Genomic DNA, 15,559 nt, shown 5'->3' with positions numbered 1-15,559 from the left:
CTGAATCAAATGAGGATAAAAGAGAACTTAGAGGAAGTGTTAAGAAGAATAAGACAATCGGTAAGGGAAAACAACCTAAGAAACCATTTACATTAGAAGAATATTTTAATAGGATGGTCAAAATAATTAAGGATTATGCGATATACAAAGGTTTGAACACATTGTTTATTCATTTATCTAAAAATCAACAAAGGGAGATTGAAGATGCAGTCATCCTCAATATGAATAAATTTAGCAGAGCCATCATTGAGCTACAAGGACAGATTCCAAATTGTTTGTATTGTTGGAAATTTGGAGGAATTGATTATGTGTTGCATTGATGTTTTGTCATTGACGCCACCACTTATTGTTTTGGATGCTTTACTGACACCCTTCTGGTCCCAGTAGGTATATGAGTGGAGACAAAAGGAAGTTTCTATCTTTGCAAGAATTTGATGGCGGTCTGGTTGGATTTGGAGATGGTAAGTACAATACTGATAATGTTTATTATGTTGAAGGTTTAAGGCATGATATTTTGAGTGTAGGATAGTTGGTGGATAAGGGATTTCAATTACAGTTCAAGGATGGAAAATGCAAAATCATTAATAGATCTTGTTTGGAGATTGCAACCAGTACACAGACAAAAGGTAATATATTTCATTTGAATTCCGTTGAGAAGACATGTTTGATTGCTTAAATTGAAGAGAGCTGGCTATGGCATAAAAGGCTATGTCATGTGAATTTTCATTGCATTGTAAAGATCAATTTAATTAAGGCAGTTAGATATATACCTAAGGTTGTGAAGCCCTATAATCCAGTATGTAAAGAATATCAAATGGGAACACAAGTCATAACCTATTTTAAGAGTATACAAGATAAATCTAATGATTTTCTTGATCTTATTCATATTGATTTGTGTGGCCTTACTAGAGTTAAAAGTTTTCAAGGTGATCAATATTTTATGTTAATCATTGATGATTATTCTAGAATGATGTGGGTTATTTTTCTAAGGGAGAAATCTGAGGCTTTTGAAAAGTTTAAAATCTTTAAAGCTAAAAATGAGACAAAGACAATTGAAGATTAAATTCTTAAGGTCAAATCATGGTGGAGAATTCACATCCGGTGAGTTTAATAAATTTTGTGAGAAGCATGGTATAAGGAGACAATTTTTGGCTCCCTAGACACCTCAACAGAATAGAGTTGTGGAAAGGAAAAATAGAACTATCTTGGATGCTACTAGAACAATGATGATGGAAGCTAGTCTACCTCATATCTACTAGAGAGAAGAAGTAAACATAGCAGTATATACATTCAACAAAGTACATATCAAAGGGGAAACTGGTAAGATGCCTTATGAATTATGGTTTGGCAATACACCTACAATTAAGTATTTTATAATCTTTGGTAGTAAATGTTATATCACGAGAGATGATATCATTGGCAAATTTGATCCTAGATGTGATGAAGGAATTTTTCTTGGTTATTCTAATGAAAGCAAGGCATATAGATGTTATAACAAGAGATTACATAGAATTGTGGAGAGCGCTAATGTCAAGGTAGATGAGATGAATGGAAGTCAAATCAGAGTTTATGAGCAAGAACTGATAGTGTAAATGATTATAATTGAACCAGTAATACCTTTACCGAAACAAAATGTTGAACTAGTTACTTTGACGGTACCAAAAAATTAAACAATAACTGAAGAATTGGGAAGAGGAACAAAGAGTTAGAAGACTCCTAGGTATGTGAGATTGAATCATTTAAAAGATCAAATCATTGGGGATAAGAAAAATGAAGTGATGACTATTAGGATTTTCAAAGACAATGAGAGTTGGGGGGGGGGGTGAATTAGTATCTAACCGGTATATCAAATTACTTGATTCAAAAAATGAAAAGCATATTAAAACTGTGTACCGATAAACCACAAATAATGCAGTAAATAAGAACAATAACAATAACATGAGAAGCACACCATAAGATAGTATTTTAATGAGGAAACCTAATGTGGGAAAAAGCTCGGTGGGATTTGTGACCCACAATATTCACTTACTGGCCAATAAGGGAATATTACTCTTACAATAGGGGCTTGCACATGTAGGAAGGCCAAGTGCGTAGAGCTCATTGCTCAATTACAAAAGAAGTCACACTGACTTACAAAAATGGATTAATCTAATCCAATGATCTATATTGCTTCAGATTAGCATCTGCAATGCCAGATTTAGTACCAGTTTAAGCTCTGCTATAACATAAACCCTTAACCAATAATTCACATATTAGGTTTGCTATTACTTTTCCATACTTTGCATCCTATCTCTTGTCTACAAAATGATCTACAATGATCTCAAACATATATGAGTCATATTACAATCTGCCATGTCAGCTTACAAAAGATTTTACAATTAATTACAAAATACATTAATACTTGAAATTGTTGTCAGCCAGTATGTCGATATTCTTCCTTTTTATTGCTAGTGTTCTGTGTGCCGGTGTAGAGTCTATCGATGCCGGTGCCTGCTGGTATCATATGATTGCAAGGTTGCCATAAATGAAAATACCTTCAATCACCTAAAATTTCTCATTAGAGTGTGCATTTTCCAACAATCTCCCCCTTTGGCATTGATGACAACACTCATGAGAAAAATTCAAGAATGCATCCGAAAACTGAAGTCCAAAAAATCTTTGCAAAAAACTGTATGTCCAAAAATGTATTCTCCCCCTGAGTAGATAATCTCTACTTCCTTCTGACCATTTTTCTCATCACACTACTCCCCCTTTAACATCAATGACAAAGGTTGTCATTCACTGTCAGTGGAGTCCTTCCTAGATTCTTGTAACCGATGGGTTACAATCTGAAAGATATCTGTCAAAATCAAATTTATATCATTACTGAATGTTTTGTTGTCTTTTATTGCCTCTTGTGTTCTCTGCACTGTACCGATGAGTATGTGTATTTTCTCTTTCGATGTCTTCAGTCTGGGAACCAGAGCCTCATATATTTCTTTTCTCAAAGAAATGAGGTATTCTAGTCTTGGAATAAGTCTGCATTTCAAGTCCTTTTCTTTATCCTTTATTCTTTGTTTGTCATTCTCTAACTTCTTGATTTTCTCTTCTAGCTCTACAATCTTCTTTTCTATCTCCAAAAATGAATCCGATGATCCTATCAAATTGTCAGCAATGTTGTTAATCTTATCTTGTGCTATGCTGATTTCCTTGTCAAGGTCTTTTGTTAAGACATTTGTTTTACAAGTGTCACTGTACAGTTTCTTGAAGTCAAAAATTATTTCTCCAAGTTCCAATAATAGGGTATCCATTTTCTCCTTTTTCTTCTTCACAATATCCTCAAAGAATTTCTCTTTTTCTTTAATCATTCTTTCCTTAAATGTATCCTCATTTATTTGATCAACAATCAATATGCTGCTGGTGATGAACTTAGACAATGTGTCTAGTTGACCTAAATAATCCTTATTATCAACAATCTACTTTGGTGCTATCAATTTAAGAATTGGAATTGTATCATCAATAGCCTTATAGGCTTGTGCATTACATTTTGTGATCTTCTTTATTGAATCCAACAAGACCTCTATTACATTTGTAGGTCTGAATTCTGCCATAGAAGTACCAGATGTTTGTCCAATAGTTCTCACAATAGACATGCTACTAGATGTGGTAATTACCTTGCTTGATTCGACCTCTATTAGGTCAGTTTGTGTTTGCATTTCTACAACCAAAGGTTTAGGCTTTTCAGTTTGGGCCGGTGGCACTGTTTCTATCTAAACCTATGCTTCAACCAGTACCTGTTCTGTTTTCTCTATATGTGTCTCAAAAGGTTTCTCTGAGCTTTCAACTGCCAGTTTCTCAGATGTAGTCTCAGTTGTTTCTACCAGTTTCTCAGTGGTATCCTCAGCTGGTTGCTTTGTTTGTGTTGATTTTTCTATGCTTATCTCAACTTCTACAGCCGGTGACTCAGTAGTCACATCTTTCTCCTTATCTTCAGTGGTTTCTCTGTCAACCACAACATTTACTTCCTGGCTGTCTACATTCCTAGTATACAAATTTTCAGACTCAGGATTTGTATCCTCTAATCGAGTCTCCATACTCTCTATGGCCGGTTGACTGTCAGTAGTATCTATCGATGGAATGTCTGAAAGAGGTGGGGGAACATTATCAGTGATTTTAAGGCTTGGAGGTCCACCTACCTTACCTTTCCCCTTATCTCTATCCTTTTGATATACTTTAATAGTCTTTGGTCTGAGTAATTCTTCCTGTTTTTATTTTTCTAGAAAGAATATATCCCATGCATCTCTTGTTTCCTTAGAGACTTCCTTTACTCTACTTGCCATCAGTGCTACATGTCGGTGAGCAGTGGAGAATACTATCCAGTTTGCTTCACTGATTAGTTTATCTATTTCATCAATTGAGTTGAAAGGATGTACTGCATGTAATTTTTCAATCTTAATTTTCTTGTCCATCTCAATGATGGCTAACCTTCTAGCTTCAAGTCTCCTATATAGATCATTTGGAATTTCATCAACAACTTCCATCAAAAATTTCTTATAAATATCTAAGTGTAAAATTACACTATTCTCTATGCTTTCCTTATCATCAGCTGATAGTGTATTGTATATTTTGTTGATGTTCTTCAGCTTACCATCCTCTGTAATTTCACTAAGAAGTTGTCTATTGGAGTGATATCTTGTTTTACCTTCTTCTTCTTAGGAGTCATTTTCTTCGCTGGAGGCCTTACTATCTGTTGTTTTTGTCTGGTTCTTTTTGGTGTAGGAGAGGGTACCGGTGTGGGTTTTCTTTTCCTTTCTACCCTTTTAAATACTACTGGTATGTCACTCTCAGAAGAAGTTCCAACTAGTGAAAGATGAGTTTCTGGTTGAGGTGCTTCCAACTCCCTTTCACTTATACCAGTTTGTCTCAAAACATCTTCCTTGATTTCTTTAGCCTGTTGGGTTCCTTTCCTTACGGTTGCTTCAACTTTCTTAACCCTTTTCCTTGATTGAATTCCACTTTCTATTGTTTCATCATTTCCAAAAACTTCCTCAGTAGGTTCCTTGGGTGCTTGGAGGAGGGATTTTGCATAAGTTTCAATGATATTTTCATCTGTTTCATAGCCCATTTCAGTTACCCAAATAGTTCTAGGAACAACTGCCTCCATCTAGATTTCATCTTTCTTGATTACAAAACAAATTTCCTTATTATATTTATCCACAATAGCTTGTGACAGTCTTACTCTAGTTTTCATTTGAGCCTTCAATGCTTGAAAATGTTCATTTAGGTTTTTCTCTCAGTTTTCTCCCATATTGTTCAATATATACAATAGTTGTTTTCCTACTGGAATGTCAAAACCAAAATCTCTTAGACCAATACCAGGTACTTTTTTTGTTATGTACAACATCAGACAAACAAGAAAATTTCCAAATCTAAATGTTCTTTTCTTATCTCTTTTAATCTTTCCTAGATTGTCTATCAACTCATATTTGAGCCATTCACATATATCTATCCTTGCATTATCAATAACCATATCATAGGCACTTTTGATACATAGGCTAGAAACTGAGTTCAACCTATTTGCATGTGTAGCCTTATAACCTAAGATCATACTGATAAATCTGACATTTATGTCTTTTACATCATTTACCCTTAGAGACCTTTTATCAAATGTTGCACCAGTTAGGTTTATCACTGTGTCATTTGAGACCTTCTTTGTTTTCTCAAGTCTATTACCAGTGGAAGGTAACCCTGTTACAAATTTTACCACTTCTTTTGTGATTTTATGACTTGAATATAACTAGAAAAATTCACCATGTATTCTGCTTAACACAATCCTTATGATATCCTTGGGAAAATCCGGGACACTAAGGACTTCAGTAAAACCTAGGGTTTCCACTATTTTATGTTCCGGCTTGACATTTCCAGACTCGTCACAAATCACAGTCCTATACATATTCTTAATCTCATCATTACCTAATTCCTCAATATGACAATGTATATACATCCTAGGGTCTTCAGCATATACTACTCGCCTAGGAATTTGAGAAAATGCACCTATGCTATCATCTTTCTTTGCAATTTTGGGAACCAGTAGGAATACAGGTCTAGAGAGCTTAACAACCTCAACAACAGTAGGGTTTGCAATAAATTCAGGGGTGGATGAAGATTCCATAGCTATAAATACCTCAATCTGCCTTTAGGATGAATTCTTTGATGGATTTCTTCACTTCTTCGCTTAGAATGCCTTCGCTTGGGAATTTTTGCGCTCTCGAAGATTTGAATGCTTGGTGAATGAAAAAGTAGCCAAAACACTTTCTTTATAATGTTATTTTCTCCAACTACCACATTTAATGCTCGCCGGTTAAGTCACAACTTAACTCATCTGCCGGTATAGAAGTAATTTCATCTTCTCACCATCAATCGAGGGAATAATAGCATGTTTTTCATTTTGTTGCTAAACCCCCAAAGGATTTTCCTTCAGTTAGATGAAGAGTCTCCTGCCAGTGGAGTGATACTCTGTTCTACCAGTGGAGGGGTATTCCCTTCAACATTTTGATCTGACTTCTAATCCATTGTTTTGAGAATTCTTGCTTTACCTCTTCAACCTTTTCTTTACCTTTCAAACTAGGACCTTTGTTATTTTCCGGTGATGCCTTACTTCTACAAAATTTAGCAATATGTCCAATCTTGTTACAGGCATAACAAGTCACATTGTTCTTCTGAATAGCTTTCCCATATCCTATGCCGATATGTGTTTTGCATTGATTAGATAAGTGTCCAAATCTTCCACAAACATAACATCTTACATTCATTCTGCAATTTTCTGAATTATGACCAACTTTGTTGCATTTAGAATATTGACCAGTGGGTGTATTAGTGTTCTGATAATTTCTAGATCTACATTGATTTTCTCTATGACCATACTTGTTATAGTTAAAGCATTTTCCATTAAATTTGTAAGCAGTAGGTTGTCTTACCGGTTTTCTATGATCATGATTATTTGCAGTACCAGAGCTTTCACCAACTTCAAAGCCAAGGCCATTTGTATCACCATTAGGTTTCTGATTCTTAGGCATGTCAACAAGTTCTTCTGAACTTTTCTTGAATTTATCCTTGTGTTGATTTTCAGTAGTTAGTTCATTCTCCAAGATTCCTTTCTGTCTCATGAGTTCAGTTATGTCATTTTGTGTATGCATCAGATCTATCTTCAGCATATCATTTTCATGATTAAGTCTTGTGTTTTCATTTCTAGCATCATTTAGTCTTCTAACCAAGTCTTCTTCATTCTTCTTTCTATTTTCAATTTCTTTACAAAATCTCATAGTCATATCCTACATCTCATTCTTCATTGTACTGATTTCCTGTCTTAGCTTGTTTACCAAATCATTAAGAGTTTCTTTTTCATCTTCATCATTCTGCATCTTTTCACAAAGTTATCTCCTCTTGTTCCTTTCAATAGTAATATTCTCTTTAAGTGCCTGAATAATAGCCCGAGCAGCCTTCAGATCATCTTCAATTCTGATATTCTTCACCTTTTCTACATCATAGTCTGGAAGAGTTGTTTCCAATTGCTTTCTCAAGTTTTCCATCTCTACCGGTGACAAGATCTTCCTCAAGCTATTAGGCTTCTAAAAATAGAGGACCAAGCTCTGATACCAATTGTTAGGATTCTCAAAGATATTAAGAAGGGGGGTTGAATCAGTATCTAACCGGCATATCAAATTACTTGATTTAAAACATGAAAAGAATATTAAAACCATGTACCAGTAAACCAGAAATAATGCAGTAAATAAGAACAATAACAACAACATGAGAATCACACCATAACACAGTATTTTAATGAGGAAACCTGGTGTGGGAAAAACCTCAGTGGGATTTGTGACCCACAATATTCTCTTACTGGCCAATAAGGGAATATTACTCTTACAATAGGGGCCTGCACATGTAGGAAGGCCAAGTGCCTAGAGCTCACTGCTCAATTACAAAAGAAGTCACACTGACTTACAAAAATGGATTAATCTAATCCAATGTTCTATACTACTTTAGATTAGCATCTGCAATGCTAGATTCAGTACCAGTTTAAGCTCTGCTACAACATAAACCCTTAACCAATAATTCGCATATTAGGTCTACTATTACTTTTCCATACTTCTCATCCTATCTCTTGTCTACAAAATGATCTACAATGATCTCATACATATATGATTCATATTACAATCCAGCATGTTGTCTTACAAAAGATTTTACAATTAATTACAAAATAAATTAATATAAAATTGTTGTCGGCCAGGATGTCGGTATTCTTCCTTTTTGTTGCTGGTGTTCAGTGTGCCGGTGTAGAGTCTGTCGGTGCCAGTGCCTACCGATATTATATGATTGCAAGGTTGCAATCAATGACAATACCTTCAATCACCTACAATTTCTCATTGGAGTGTGCATTTGCCAACAATGTCAAGAAGAAAACTGACAACTAATGAGGTATGTTTAATTTCTCAAGTTGAACTTGTATCAGTAATTGAAGCATGTAAAGATGAATGCTGGATGAAAGCTATGGAAGAAGAATTAGATCAGATTGAGAAGAATAACACATGAACTTTAGTTCCCCAGCCTAAAAATAAGAATGTTATTGGAACTAAATGGGTTTTTTAGGAATAAATTGAATGAAGATGGACAAGTTGTAAGGAGTAAAGCAAGATTGGTTTGTAAAGGATATTCTCAGAAGGAAGGAATTGATTATGGTGAAACTTTTGCACCTATAGCTAGGATTGAAGCTGTAAGATTATTTCTTTCCTATTGTGCACATAAAAACTATAAAGTTTATCAGATGGATGTTAAGTGTGCATTTTTGAATGGGGATCTTGATAAGGAAGTTTATATTGAGCTACTTGATGGTTTTTCACTTTTAGATGATAAAACCATGGTTTGCAAGTTAAGGAAAGATTTATATGGATTGAAACAGACACCTAGAGCTTGGTATGCAAGATTAGATAAATATCTTTTGAAGCTTGGTTTTACTATATTACAAGGTCATTGATGATGAGATATTGATTATTGAAGTTTTTGTTGATGACATCATTTTTGAAGGTGAAGATAAGTTATGCATGGAATTTTCTAAGAATATGGAGAAAGAATTTGAAATGTAAATGATTGGGGAAATGAAATTTTTGTTAGGTTTGCAAATTACTCAGACTAATAAAGGTATTTTCATCTGTCAAACTAAGTATGCTAGGAAATTGTTGAAGAAATCTGGTATGAGAGACTCTAAACCACTATGTACTCCTATGGTTAAAAGTGATAAATTATCAAGGAAAGATGAATCTGCACCGATGAATCCTACAACATACAAATCCATGATTGGAGGTTTGTTATATTTGACTCAGACTAGGCCTGACATAATGAATGTTGTCTTTACTGCATCTAGATATTAAAGTGATCCTAGAGAAAATTATGAGAATACAGTGAAAAGAATTTTTAGATACTTACAAGGTACATCTAAATATGGTTTGTGGTACCCTAAGGATGATGAATTTAGTTTATGTGCATATACAGATGCATATTGGGTAGGTGATGTTGATGATTGGAAAAGTAATTCGGATAGAGCTTTCTTTCTTGGAAATAAGTTGGTATCATGGATCAGCAAGAAACAGTCACGTACTTCTTTATCTACTATTGAAGATGAGTATGTTGTTGCTGCTACTAACTGTACACAAGTTTTATGGATGAAGCAAATGATGAAGAATATAAAAGTGCATTGCACTGGATCAATATAGTTATTCATTATGATAACTCTAGTGCTATAGACATATCAAAGAATCTAGTAATTCACTGTAAGACAAGGCACATATCTATCAAGTATAAATTTTTGAAGGAGAAGGTGGGAAAAAATGAAGTTAGGCTAGTTTATGTGAATACTAAAGAGAAGATTGTATATATTTTCACTAAACCTTTTTGTAAAGAATCATTTGGGTACTTGAGAGACAAGTTAGGGGTTTCTTCTCCTCTGATAGAGAATGTATTGATGATTTTTGGCACCAGTCTGATATGCATTATTAAAGATATCATTCATTTTGACACTGATGTGGGCATGCTACTTCTCAAGGGGAGTATTTAGCCTTGTCATTCAATGGTTTTTTATTTTTTCTTTGATGTTTTTGACAAATTTATGGCATTAATGTCAAAGGGGAAGAGATATATGTGATGTTGGCATTGTGTTGTCATTGATGTCAACTGATATGAGAGATGTATGTGCAACATTGTCAAGGAGGAAGTATAGGTTGAGATATCCTTGATATCACCTTGTGTTCCAGATCACTGGTAAGGAAAGGATGTCAACTGGTAAGTGATGTTTTGACTTAGGAAGTCAGATCAACCAAGAAATTGGATGTCAGCCTGCAAAGGTCATGACCAGAGTTCAAGGAGGATGAGCAAGTTGTTTGAGTTGGTGCTTATGATGAAGAGGGAGAATGTTATCATAATCACATCAACACTAGAAGAGATGAATGAACCAGTGTGCTATGAGGTTGCATAACTACAGGACCCTCACCGGTTGAAGATGCATTCATCACGAGAATAAATGACTAACAGTGAGTGTGTCCACACCGAATCACACAAGCCTATTTGAAGATATGTTGCACAAACAAGGAACTCACATAAGCAGATGACAAGGTGCTACTCCACCAAGTAAGTGGATCTTATCTCCTATATGCATTGAGTACATTATAGTTTGGTGAGATAAGAGTAAAGAGGTAAAGGAAATTACTTGAAGGATCACACTAGATCCACCAGTGAATTGAGGGAATACCTTAAGTGCATGAGATCAAGGTTATGCACTGGACCAACAGATAAGGCATGCTGAGATACTAATATAGCAGAAGAGTGATGTGTTTGTCATTCAGACAAACTGATTGAGTAGATACAGTCAGAGGAGAATGTCTTGACCGATGAAGGAGTCTAGTGAAGGTTGATGACTGGTGTCATCAAGAGTGGTAATTGGTATGTAAGCCCACCGGTAATATGAGCAAGGTGTAGATGCAGATGACTCCCCACCTTGTGGAAATGAGCATGCTCAAGAAAGACATGTCTGACGACCGGTCAAGGTGTTCCACCCATAGTTCAGTAGAATGTAGACATGATGAGGTTACTGGTACAGTCTGTCATACCGACGGGGTTAGTAAACTGACAGGAAAGAGGAATGGGTAGAGTGGCTAGTTGGTGATCCTATCTAGACCAACATGAAGTGCCAAGTTGGTAGTTACTCAATATGGATGCCACATGGAGTCAACATGGCGAACCTGCATTTGATTAAAGATGGAATGTACATCAACAGGATTGTTGAAGGGTTGGTCAACTTTAATGAAAGGTCACACAATTCATGAGACATGTTGCAGAGCTATTGTAGGGGTTTGAGGCTCGAGATCCAAAAGACAACTATGAGCCAGCTAAGAGTGATTGAGAAGATCGAGGCGATGGAGGAAACAACATGACAAATCTTTCATGTTTGACCAAGGGATCAGCTATTAGGGTAAAAATAAAGTTGTCAAAGATGAAAGGCGTGATCTAGGAGATGCGTAAATGGTAGAGTCATGCAGATTGATAGTATGAAAGATCTAATCAAAAAATAAAGTGAAGTGGAAGAGGTATATTGGTAGTATTTATCGATAGAGTAGCAGCAGGTGAAAAGTAGTAGGAGAAGTGAGTCGGTGTTGTAGAGAAGATATCTCACCGGTAGGGAAGTTTGTATTGAGTTGTTACAAGATTCACTTGTAACTAGAATACTACTTTTATATTTAAGATTAATTTGTGAACAGTGAGTTGTAGCTCAGTGCAGGGGTTGTAGCTCCTTTGGGTTGTAGCCCATAAATTAGGTAGGGGTTGTAGCTCCTTGGGTTGGTGCCCTAAATCAGGGATTGTAGTTCCTTTGGTTTGTAGCCCATAAATCAAGAAAGGGTCATAGCTCCTTGGGTTGGTGCCCTAAACATTGTAAGAGAGGTTTGACTGTAAGGCTAGATTAGAGCAGTAGACTCTAACAACATTACTCGCTGAAGTTTTTCCCATATTGGGTTTTCCTCATATATGCTAGTGTTATGGGATGTCCCCTTGTGTATGTTTGCATTTGAGTTTAGTCTCCTCACTAACGGGTAAGTCTGTTCATAGTTAAATCTAATAGCCGGTATGCTTGGATTGGATAATAGATAAAGAGAAAAGTTTGAGAACCATTGATTCACCCCCTCCCCCTCTCAGTGGTGCATTGTTTCTAACATGTGAAAAATAGAGCTATATAGAGATATCATTCACAAGGGGAGATTGGTCTTTGTTTCAAAACTTCATTGCTATATCTTTGTGTGGAAGATTGTTGGGTGTCTTCCATTGGGGGAGACTTGTTTGGCATTTCTTGGCACTTGGATGTTTTTCACATCTAATGTTGCCATCAATGCCAAAGGGGGAGATTGTTGGCCATTTGGAGGAATTGATTATGTGTTGTATTGATGTCAACACTAGCTATTTTGGATGCTTTATCAACACCCTTCTGGTCCCGATAGGTTGTTTGGTTTCTAGTTGGATTGGATCATCATGATCCAGTATGCTTTGGTATGTTTGGGTTATGGAATTGTCTTATTCATATTCATGTTCAGTTAGTTGGTTTGTTATTCCATCATGGGTTTCACTGACAAAGCTTTATTGAACATCCTTGATGATATGCATAAGTGGTGTTGGTGCGGCTTTTGATGGAGTTTTAGGATGCTGATGGTGATCATGCTCGATAATTAGTTGATTGCGATTATTTCTTTAGAGTGTATGGACCAGCTTAATGTAACGTATGGATTGGACCTCTCGATGTGTTTCTGGGATGTCTTATGGGTTGGATATTATTTGTTTGGTCTTAGACCAACATATTTTGTAATTCTGTAATTGTTTTATTGTTTGGTGGCCAACTTGATTGTTTATGGTCGAGGGTTTGTATATATATGATGTAAGATCTCATTGTAGATCATCATGGTATGGGATATGGATATGTAAGGAGCAAATAATGTAATAATCATTTAGGAAGAGGATTGGTCGATCATTGGTGATCGAGTTAGGTTTATGTAAGAGGATTTAGTCCTTTGGTATTGAGCTTCACTAGAAGTGTACTTGCACATAGGAGATGCTATCTTTGTAGTTTAATCCTTCTTCCAGATTGTAGTATGGATTTCTATGTAGTCAGTGAGACTCCTTTTATGATGAGAAGTGTGCTCTAGGTTGTTGGCCTTCTTGAAAGTGTAGGCCCCTCAATTATAATTCACATACTTAATGCAAAAGTATTATCTGACTATGGGTAGGCTTCCCACCATGGTTTTCCCCTTTACCGGGTTTCCCACATATAGATATTCATGTCATGTGGATGGTATTTATTCTCTGATTATTGTTTATGCTTAGTTGGTTTATCTTCTATTTTGGTATTTGGTTTATGCATTCCGGTATTGGTCTTTTGGGTTCTGGTATCAAAGTTTTAATTTCTGAAGGTTCCAATAATCTGAGACAACTAATTCATCCCCCCCTCTCATTTGTCTTCTGATTATTTAAATTGTCTAACATTTATAATTTAATTGATGCAAGGTGGCATGTTGCCATTAGGCAAGACAAATAATTCATTGATTACATATTTAAGCACCTACTACTAGAAGCAAATGAAAAATAAATTGAACATATAAGAGTTATTGGAAAATAACCATTCATATTCAAAAAGAGATTAACAAGAATGTTAATAGGAGAGACCAAATCAGTCCAGAAGGAGACTGGGATTTTGATCAAGAAGGCTTTAGGTTTCATCCCGATAAAGAAGAGGAAAAGGTGAACAAATTGAGGAAGATAGTACTGAAAGGCTAAAGGTAGAAGAACTTTCTAAAGGTGTTAAGATCATAGATTTTGAACCAGATAACAAGTATATGAAAGATGATCCTATTGATACTGAACCAATGATCATTCCTGATGATAACACTAGAGGTAATGTTGATAATATTGTTGATAGCATAGATGTATTTTATGTTGATGTTTAGATGTTTGAACAACATGAACAACAAGAGGAACAAATAAAGAAAAAAACTGGAGAAAAGAGCTTTGATGAGCCACCGGGGAATGCACAACCTACTGATAGTCAAACTCCATCGGTAAGTGTAAATATAAATATTGATGATAGTCAAAAGGAAAATATTGATGAAAATAAGGTTGAGGAAGCACCGGTGAATGAAAAAAATGTGGAAACTCAACCATCACTGGTCAAGGACACCACTAAACAAGATAAGACAGAGAAGAATAAATCAGAGAAAGAAAAGACAGAGAAAAAGGAGACAGAGGAGAAGAAAATAATTGATGACGATGATGATGACTCGATTAGCATTAAAGCACCTATTGATATGGACAATCCAAGTTCCTCTCAATTGATGGAGATTGCAACAATAATCCAATCCAGAGATCAAAAGAAGAGAATGGAGGAAAAACAAAGAGAGGTAGAAACAATAAGGGCAGCAGTTGATATTTTGTCTAGTCTCCTACCAGAGACTGATACTAAAAGTTTTGTTACTCCCATTGACAAACTTGGGCAGTTGGTTACCGATGTCAGAGATCAACTCAAGACATTTGAAGATGCAACATACATAGATCAATTGAAAAGGACTACAAGAATAAAATGACATAACAATTGATGTCTGAGATAGATAAAGATAAGGTAGCTCTTACTATTAATAAAGACTTATTGAAGAATGGACTGGAAACTGGAGGAAAATTTTTGGCCACTGTTTCTAAATTTTTACTATTTTGTGTTGATTTGAAAGAGAAAAGGGAAGATGCTAAGAAAGACCTTGAAATATTGAGTGAAACATTTAGACCACTAAATGACTCAAATGTTCATTTTGGTAGATCAATTGTAGAACTCCATCACAAACTTGAGGTGTATGAACATGACCAAGTCAAATGGGTAAGATCATTGAAGGAGCTCTAGACTCAACCGATTCCTAAAGTAGAAATTTTATAGTGAGCATACAAGGAGTTGTAGGCTATTTTGGCTACACCTGAGATGAGTACAGTAGATGCCATGGAGGAGTTAGCAGCACAACTGAAGACACATGTTGAGATTACTGACACACTGTTAGAGACATGGGATAATGATCTAAAATAGTTGAAGTTTCATTTCAGTGATTCTTTTTCTAAATTTCTTTTTAAAGAATTTATGACTCTTATATATATATATGCTTTGATGCAAATTTTGATGTACAATGTATATATCTTTCATGTATTTTCTTCTCTATTTGGCATTTTTATCAAAGGGGGAGTAATAGCAGTCTCTTTTTTTCTTGTATAACAACATGCAATTGCTAAGGGGGAGTACATGTCATGTAGTCAATTTTTGTATTACACACTTAGTTGACAATTTTTTTTCCTAAGTGTTGCCATCAATGCCAAAGGGGGAGAATGTTGGCATTTGATCATTTGATCTGAACCAGTAATTGTTTGTTTGCTTGATGCAGTCGATACATGTTTGATTTCTAAAGAGATTAGATTATCATATGATGACTATGTTGTATGTTGTCATTGATGACATCTA

General features: G+C 35.4%; 1 protein-coding gene across 1 annotated transcript; it reads left to right on the top strand.

The window, feature by feature from the left end:
* Positions 1-14,015: 14,015 nt before the first annotated feature.
* LOC131859188 (uncharacterized) lies at positions 14,016-14,648 on the top strand. Its single transcript, XM_059212755.1, has one exon. The coding sequence runs from the start codon at positions 14,016-14,018 to the stop codon at positions 14,646-14,648; it is 633 nt and encodes a 210-aa protein (XP_059068738.1).
* The last annotated feature ends 911 nt before the right edge of the window (positions 14,649-15,559 follow it).

The sequence above is a fragment of the Cryptomeria japonica genome, chromosome 10 (genome assembly GCF_030272615.1).
Source record: "Cryptomeria japonica chromosome 10, Sugi_1.0, whole genome shotgun sequence".
Taxonomy (NCBI): Eukaryota; Viridiplantae; Streptophyta; class Pinopsida; order Cupressales; family Cupressaceae; genus Cryptomeria; species Cryptomeria japonica.
The sequence above is the reverse complement of the archived record's forward strand: the minus strand, read 5'-3'. Positions and strand labels throughout refer to the sequence as shown.